At 35.0% G+C, this 8,746-nt stretch overlaps 2 protein-coding genes across 2 annotated transcripts; one reads left to right on the forward strand and one right to left on the reverse strand.

The window, feature by feature from the left end:
* The first annotated feature begins 3,309 nt into the window (after positions 1-3,309).
* Positions 3,310-3,839, forward strand: LOC106317205. The gene has a single exon (XM_013755053.1). It carries the CDS (start codon positions 3,465-3,467, stop codon positions 3,774-3,776), a length of 312 nt encoding a protein of 103 aa, XP_013610507.1. The 5' UTR covers positions 3,310-3,464; the 3' UTR covers positions 3,777-3,839.
* A 2,891-nt stretch (positions 3,840-6,730) lies between these two features.
* LOC106314151 (glutathione S-transferase T3-like) lies at positions 6,731-7,609 on the reverse strand. The gene has a single exon (XM_013752083.1). The coding sequence runs from the start codon at positions 7,607-7,609 to the stop codon at positions 6,731-6,733; it is 879 nt and encodes a 292-aa protein (XP_013607537.1).
* Between the last annotated feature and the right edge of the window lie 1,137 nt (positions 7,610-8,746).

Below are 8,746 nucleotides of genomic sequence, written 5' to 3' on the forward strand. Positions count from 1 at the left end.
TAAAATTAATAGATCTACCTTTAAATGAGTGGAAGATGAGTACTATCTGATTAAAAACCTGCAAAAAAAGATAGATTAGTAAAAAATACATGAGCAAAACTGAAAAATTCATATAAAGTTTGGTGTTTTCAAGTCAAAGTGATTAGAGTGGGTTTGGAGAGTTTTAGTTTGGCATTACATTTTAATTTGTTGCAGCCATTTGAGAGAAAGAGAGAGAATGTGTAAAATTTTCTTTATATAGGGAGACAAAAAATCCAATTAGGTTAAATATTTTTGGTTCAGACGACTTCCTAGACGACTTCCTAGACGACTTACTTGTAAGTTGTCCAGAAGACTTTAATATTTTTAGCGGAAAATTAAAATATTTTTAGCGGGAAACTAAAATAGAAGACTTCCCAGACGACTTACAAGTAAGTGTTCTGGTTTAAATTATTTAAGCGGGAAAATAATTTTCTTAAAAATTTTAGGCGGGAATATTTGGACGACTTACATGTAAGTCGTCCAAATATTCCCGCCTAAAATTTTTAAGAAAATTAAACATTTCATAAAATCAAATTAAACTTTAAAAGTGTTTACTATACACAAAAATAAACATATATATGTAAAAAATTAATTTTTCGAAAAAACATTTAAGCTTTCCAAAATCTAACCCTAAGAATACATACAATACTACAACATATGTTGCCAAACCCTAGACCTAAGAATACCATGATTCACTACCTACACTTATCTATGTTGAAAACAATTCAATTTTGTTATATTTTAATTTATATCACTTAAAACTGTTTATAATTACATGATTTTAATTTTTCGCTTATCAAAATATTTTTTAAAAAAATTATAAATTATTTTTAAGATCAGCTACACTCGAAGACTTACTTTGACGTCATCCAGACGACTTCCAACATCTCAGAGGATTAAGACGACTTATTAGGGCTATATTCGTAAAAATGGCTTCTGTTTTTTTGTTTGGTCACAAGGGGTTGGACTGTAATTTCACAAGGCTTTTAGTTTAGTTTTGCATTTGATTCAAGTTTGGATATATGTTTGGGGTTAAAATCAAGTTGTGGGTTAGTTTTGGTAAAAACTCCATTAATATATAGGGAATAAAATATATAATGGTGCATATAACATGTGTAAATCTATCAACCAAGTTAGCCATCTTAAAATTGTTAAAATATGATCTTAGATAATTGACCAAATCTAAAAGATACCATCACAAATTTTTTTTAGTTGTAAAACATGACGAAGTTATTGATCACTCTGGCATTATTATATCATATCATGCATCACGTTTGGACGACTAAAGCTAAAACAAATCCACCAAATTGTACCTGAATAAATGAGAGTGAACATAACGGGTTGTTGGATTATAAAATCATCTAAACTCTTAAAAAGAGCCACAACCATTTTAAAACAAATATATTTTATGTTATACTTTTATAACGTTTCATGCGCCACTATGCGCATATGAAAACACTTAAATGGATGCTTACATTATATAATAAACGTTGGGATCACTTTCAGCCGTTCTTGACAATATAAGCCTCTAGAATTGGGACTGCTTTTGTAGAATATGGACCGATGTGACTTTGCCAAATTTCATTTTAACAGTTGGTCCTCGCTCCTATCGATTTCTACCTCGGGCCATCGACATCATACGCTCTACTGAAATAGATTTCGCGGAAAACCAGCTATATCCGACCTTGGTTGGCCTTTCACCCCTAGCCACAAGTCATCATTTTCCGCACGCCATTGACAAAATTAGAGACTCCCATTATTTTCATCTTCAATTTTTTTTTTTTTTTGTCATCTTCAATTATTTTCTAGTCTCACACCATACTTCCTAATCCAATTTGTACATCAACACGATATATGCAGACAAATCTAAACATCTAAATAAAAAGAAAAGCATTAGTGATATTTTTGAATTTTGAAAATAGTAATTTGATGATGTGCTATCACCGTCTTACGCCTCGCCACCTTAACTAGAGGCATTTTATGAGAAACTCAAAATATTTTATCATTATCGCATTTATTGTGTCATTCATAAATGGTTCGTTATGTTTTTGATTAAAGTACATATCATTGGTTAGATGAATCAGATCCACCATCTGCTTTGTGTATATTTCGCTAGATGTTTCCTTTTCACTTTTATTTTTCAAGGTTTTTACGACGTACTTACGCTATTGCTGAAAGGATCAAGAATATGAACAAGAGACTTTGCTACGCATTTATCACTACATGGAAATTCAGTAAGATGCTATATATAGGAGAGATTCATCTTTCTTTGATAATAAGTTTATTTCTTCAAATTATCATAACGTATGGGCTTGCTCTCCCGTCTTCATTGATTTCTGATAAAATTTATATTTAATAGCAAAATAGATAGTTGAACAATATTGATTAATTACGTAAATTCCTAAATCGTATGCTTTCCTCAAATGTTGTGACTAGTATGATAGGAACAGACAACTGATAAGATGAATGGTTCGTTTTAAAATATGAATAATAGAGTCGAAAAGACGTTGACAAATACCAAAATATTGGTAACACTGGTGAACCACTTGCTTTAAATTAAGGAGAGTTATTGTAATTTGAGAATTTTGAAAGTGATGAGGTTAATAAAGTAATCAAAAAGGTAGTTGGAGCGTTGGCTTTTGTAGAGTAATAGTATAACTTTCGTGACATTCAACGGCGGGCTACTTTGGAAGACTACGTTCCAATTTCCATGACCTTCAGTTAGCTAATTACATTACACATCATAACCTGTTAACGTACATTTAGTTTTATAGCAATAGCATATACAAATATATTCAATATTTTCCACCAAGAGTGTTGGCTGATGTAGACACAAAACTATTCTAAAAGAACCAAACAAGATAAACTCATAATAATCAGTGATATTGATAAATATGACTCATTAGAAAAAAATATTCATTCTGTTCCATGAAAATAGACGTTTTTTTTCAGAAAGATTTAATTTATGTTTTAAAAGTAATTTTTAAAATTATTCATTTTATCCATATCAATTTATTTTGTCTTTATCCATATTAATTAAGATAATTTCTATTGAGATAAATTTTTTTTTTTGAAAATATGGTATTAGAAAGACTTTTTTTTTTGTCTTGCAGATTTTTTTTAAAGTGCGTGAAAAAACTATTACTAATCGTTTTCGTAGAATTGAAAGAATAGTTAAAAAGACATAACAAATGTATAATCTCCGTCTTGACCAAAAGTATAATCTCCTTTAGTGAGTCACTACCGTTACCTGTGCTACAAGAGACCAAGTCTCAAACCCAACCAACACAACACAGCACAACACATAACCCCCTTAGCAGTAAAGACGAAAGTACCCTAACCTATGTCACCAATATAAATAAACCCACTCGATCGCATGTCAAACACCCAATATATACTCAAAACTGATAGAAAATTCCAACAGCTTTATATAACTAAAAGACATGGGAGGTTCAAGAACAGCTTCTTCAGACATCGCTGCTTGGTGTTCTGCTGTTGTGTTGCTGTCTTTAATACTTATGTTATCCGTTCGAGAGAACAACGCTTCTAATGATTCGGTCAGAGGGTTTCAGTTCTCAGAGAAACCTTGTGAAGAAATCTACGTTGTCGGAGAAGGAGAAACACTTCACACCATCGGAGATAAATGTGGCGACCCGTTTATAGTTGAGCGAAACCCGCATATCCATGACCCGGATGATGTCTTTCCCGGTCTTGTTCTCAGGATCGCACCTTTTTACTTCTCTAGAAAAGTTTAATATATATACAAAAACGTTTTTGTTTCTTTTAATTTTGTTTGAACCATACTTTTTCCTTTGTAAGTATATGTGTATTTATGTATATATTAAAGAAAATTTATAAATATTTGAACGAAACAGAGCAAAAGCAGAGACCACGAGGACTTACATGATAATTCAGAAATATTTTGGGTGTAAATGATATTAGTAATAATTTCCATTCGTTGAATTGTAAATGAAAAAAAGTCACAATTGTGGTTACTGTTTTCAACACGGCGAATCAATTAATTATTCGGTTCTGACTTCTCAGACCATCTTTATCCATAGAAACACTAATGAGGTCCTTAATAATTATTTAATTATATAAGTCTACTTAGTGGACTTAAGAAATCTAGTTAAGAAACTGTTCGATTTTGTGTCTCCAATAGTAGTTTCTTAACTAAAGGTTCTTAAAAAAAAAAAATTATAATTTTTTTTTAAGATAAAATTTATTTATTACATAAAACATATTAAAAGATAACATTTTCAACATAGGATTTAAAATAAAAACATAAAAACAAAGATTACTAAAATAAACGAGAATTATTTGAAAGAAGCATCGGAGCTCAGTTGTTGTCGTCATCACATCCAAATTTATGCCATATATGTTCAACCAAATCAGCTTTGAGGCGTTGATGCATTTGTTTATCACGAATTCGAGTTCGAACACCCATCATATTGGCGATATTTGAAGGCATATCTGTAGAATACGTGAGATCGACATGTGAACTTCCGGCGTCTTCTCCTTGTTGGAACTCTGAAATATTAAATTGAGTGTATCCATCTCGTTCGTCTTCTACTATCATATTATGGAGTATGATACATGCTCTCATAATATTCCCAATTTTGACTTTATCCCAAAAAAAGTGCGGGATTCTTAACAATGGCAAAACGAGCTTGCAAGACTCCAAAAGCACGCTCGACATCTTTTCGGGCAGCTTCTTGACGTTGAGCAAATAAAACTGCTTTCGGGCCTTGTGGTATTTGAATAGATTGGATAAAAGTTGCCCATTTCGGGTAAATACCATCGGTGAGATAGTAAGCCAAATGCTACTCTCTTCCATTGACGGAGTAAGTGACTTGCGGAGCTTGACCGTTTATTATGTCATCAAAAACAGGTGAGCGATCAAGAACATTGATATCATTTAAGGTACCTGGAGGTCCAAAAAATGCATGCCATATCCAGAGATCATATGAAGCAACCGCCTCTAAAACGATGGTTGGTTTACCCGAACCACAAGAATATTGCCCTTTCCAAGCGGTGGGACAATTCTTCCACTCCCAATGCATACAATCGATGCTTCCTATCATCTCGGGAAATCCACGATGCTCACCAATAACAAGTAGACGTTGAAGATCAGCGGGTGTTGGTCTTCTTTGGTACTCCTCGCCGAATAAATTTATTATTCCTTCCACAAAATTTTCCACACACGCCCGAGTTGTAGTTTCACCGAGCCGGAGGTATTCGTCGACCGTATCAGCCGCATTACCATATGCCAAGACACGAATAGATGCGGTACACTTTTGGAGTGTAGAGAGCCCAAGCCTTCCAAGACCATCTTTCTTTTGGCGAAAGAAGTGAACTTCGTTGGAGAGTCGATCAACAATGTGCATGAACAATCGCCTGTTCATTCTAAATCGTCGTCGGAATAAATTTTCAGGATACGTTGGAGTTTCACTGAAATAATCATTCCATAAACGTATATGGCCTGCTTCACGGTTTCTTTCGATATAAACACGTTTTTTCCTTTCCCGCCTCTCCTCTTGTTGACCACTAGAAGCAACGACAAGATTCTCGATCGTTTGATCAAAACGTTCATCAAAATATTGATCAAAAGCTTGATCAAAATTATCAGAATCATTATGATTACGAGAAGAAGATGCCATGCCTATGGACTAAACGTTTAACCTGCACCAATAAACATTTAAATAACTTTTAAATTATACCAAGCATGATTGCATAACATATTAATATGCGACACACGCTAAATTTTTAAACAAGCCTCAAAATACTATGTTTGATAACATCTCAAAATGCTATGTTTGATAACAACTCACATACACAATGCCATTTTCTTTAATACTTCAATACTTTATAAGCTTTAATACTTTAATACTTTATAACAACTCACATACAAAATGCTATGTAACTGATGCGTAAATATTGTATGTGTTGGATCCACTCTTACCGTATGTTGATATGTTGTTACCTGATGTAAGAAAAGAGCTTGGTAGCTCTCTTTGGCAATATGATTTTTGGTAGCTCTCATTTGGCAATATCAAGTAGGAAGACCAATGTATTGGTATCTCTCATTTGGCAACTCACATACACAATAAACTCGTTTGGCAATATGATTTTTGACTTATCTCGAGCTGAAGTTTTAAAAAACTGAGAGTAGAAATGTGATAGAGGGGAACTGAATACATTCATTACAAAAGTCACAAAGAGTGTATCTCATTTTAAAGACAATGAGACTACAAAACAACAAACATATCACAAAGCTTCTTCCGTGACACAACAAAACAAGAAAACAGTAGCTACTTCCGTGACACAACAAACCAACAACGACACAACAAGCTCTGACACAAGAAAACAACAAAACAACATTTGCTTTTCAACGTCCGTGACAAATAAGACCAGAAGACCACAATGCTCCACTCTGCGATGAACAGAAGCCATAAGAAAAAACAATACAATACAAGACAACAATACAATAAAAGAGAGAGAGATGTGCTCACCCTTCGGTAAGTGTTGCCGCCTGATAGAGAGCAACAATGAGACCTACACTGAGCCGCCTGATATAGAGCAAATGAGTAACATAAGTAATAGAACCAACATAAAACAAAAACAATGAGAACTACACTAAGTAAGAAGCAGAACTTGCCAAATAAGAAGTTAAGAAGCTTACCCAACATTTCTGAAATAATCTTCGTCTTTAAAGCTTCTTCAAAGTCAGAGAGAGGCTCTTTTTTGGCAATGAGAGTCTCAAGCAGGCTATCCTGGACAATCTTTCTTTCACTTCCAAATCTTTCTCCTTAATTGCCCACAAGCTCTTTATCTCTGAGACATCCTTGAGGTCTTCATTGGTTCTCTTACCACTTCCTCGTTTTGATGCCTTAACACCAGGAGGACGTTGCTCACCATCATTGGGGGTTGCGTGAGAGCTTTCGGACTGAGCCCCATCGTCACACTTGCGCTTCTTACTGCTTCCATCAAGCTTACTACTAGCTACTTCACACCATTTCTGGTCAAACCGCAGCTCCTCCCACGCATGTTGAAGATTGAATTTCATCTTGTGATCATTGTGGAAGATCTCGTGTGCCAGCTTAACTACATCATTCTCATTCATTCCACTTGTCTTCTGTCTTGTTGCCGCCTCATAGGATCCATAAAACTTGGAGACGAGATCATTTATCTTCTGCCACCTCTGCTTGCGCTGGATTGACTCTCGCTTTTCACCACCTTGCACCTTTGGACTAGCTGCAAAGTAAGCAGCTATCCGCTTCCAGAAAGCACCAGCTCTTTGCTCGTTGCCTACAACAGGGTCCTTGCTAGTGTTCAACCATGCGCTAATAAGCACAACATCCTCGGTGAGACTCCATTTCTTCCTCTGTCGTCCCTCTGATGGTGTCTGTTCACCGATGCTTGCAGTGTCAGTACAGTGAGTACTATAGACAGGGACTTGTGATGATCCGAACTCCCCACCATGCGAGAAACCATCATAACGAAAGGCTTGAGGAGGGACACAACCTTGTTGACTTGTAAGAAGGTCAACAAAATTGGCGGTCTCAGTATATGGATTCGTTGAATCCATAGAGACAAATTTCGAAGAAGAGAGAAAAAGGAAGAAATGTGTTACAAGACAAATAGAAAGATAAGAATGATGCTTTCGAGAAGATGAAAAGAAAGATAGATGGAACCAGATTTAATAGAGGAGAAGAGAATGGGTTTATTACATGAGTTGACAGAAATCTAACATATTTATTACCTATCTCACACTCCTAATACAACACTAAACCAAGCATTAAACCCTCTATCAACTACTTTCATCACACGCGGATTCAACACTAACTCAGACAAGCATTTAAACCTCAGTCAACTACTTTCCAGACAAGAGCAATAAAGAATATCTCAGACAAGCATTTAACCCTAACTCAGTGGAAAATTACCTCTACGATAGTCTCAGGTTGTGGTTGCGAAGACAGAAACAATGTCCTAGCTACAGAACCTTCAGCCACGAAGACATTACTTGCAGCACAATGAAGACATACAAAAGATTTAATTAAGAGAATGAACATACATATCAAATAAAATCAATTAACTGAGATAGGTAACAAAACAACTCAATAAAAAAGCTCTTAAATTGATGTTATCCTCTCTAATTATAACTTATCACATATACCTTCTTCAACAAATGTCAGTTAATCCAATAACAAAGATACATCTCAATCAATTATACTTCCAACAAGAGTAAATCAGTAGCTAGGCAATAACTTCAATCCGCTCGTAATTAAGCCTCAAACAAGAGTAATAAAACATGAAACTTTACCTGGACAGGCCTTAAAGATCCAGAAGAACGCAAGGCTGAACAAACACATCTACAAGCAACAAAAAATGAAAAAGGTTATCGATTTGATCCTATACTCGGAGAATGATCATCAACGTTTTAGTAGACATGTGAAGACTTTACCAGCTTCGTGGAGATGGAAACATGCAAGATCGATCGAATCCTCATCATCGAACTCATACTCGGGTCTGATCGATCCAATCCTCATCATACCTCCCCTATTCAAAACCCAATAACTAAATCGTTTAGACCAAAATAGTTTAAAAATTCTACTCTACAAAAACATGATTAATCGAATCTACCTTTGCTTAGATGGAGTGGTCGCCTGCCTGCAATCAGAGAGGAAGCGAGATCAGGGATTCTGGAGAAGACTTGAGTTTTGGG

Source organism: Brassica oleracea, chromosome C9, assembly GCF_000695525.1.
Source record: "Brassica oleracea var. oleracea cultivar TO1000 chromosome C9, BOL, whole genome shotgun sequence".
NCBI classification, from domain to species: Eukaryota; Viridiplantae; Streptophyta; class Magnoliopsida; order Brassicales; family Brassicaceae; genus Brassica; species Brassica oleracea.

Excerpts from the sequence above, each read along its gene's own strand:
- LOC106317205 (XM_013755053.1), top strand. The coding sequence starts at position 3,465 with ATGGGAGGTTCAAGAACAGCTTCTTCAGACATCGCTGCTTGGTGTTCT.
- LOC106314151 (XM_013752083.1), bottom strand. The coding sequence starts at position 7,609 with ATGGATTCAACGAATCCATATACTGAGACCGCCAATTTTGTTGACCTT.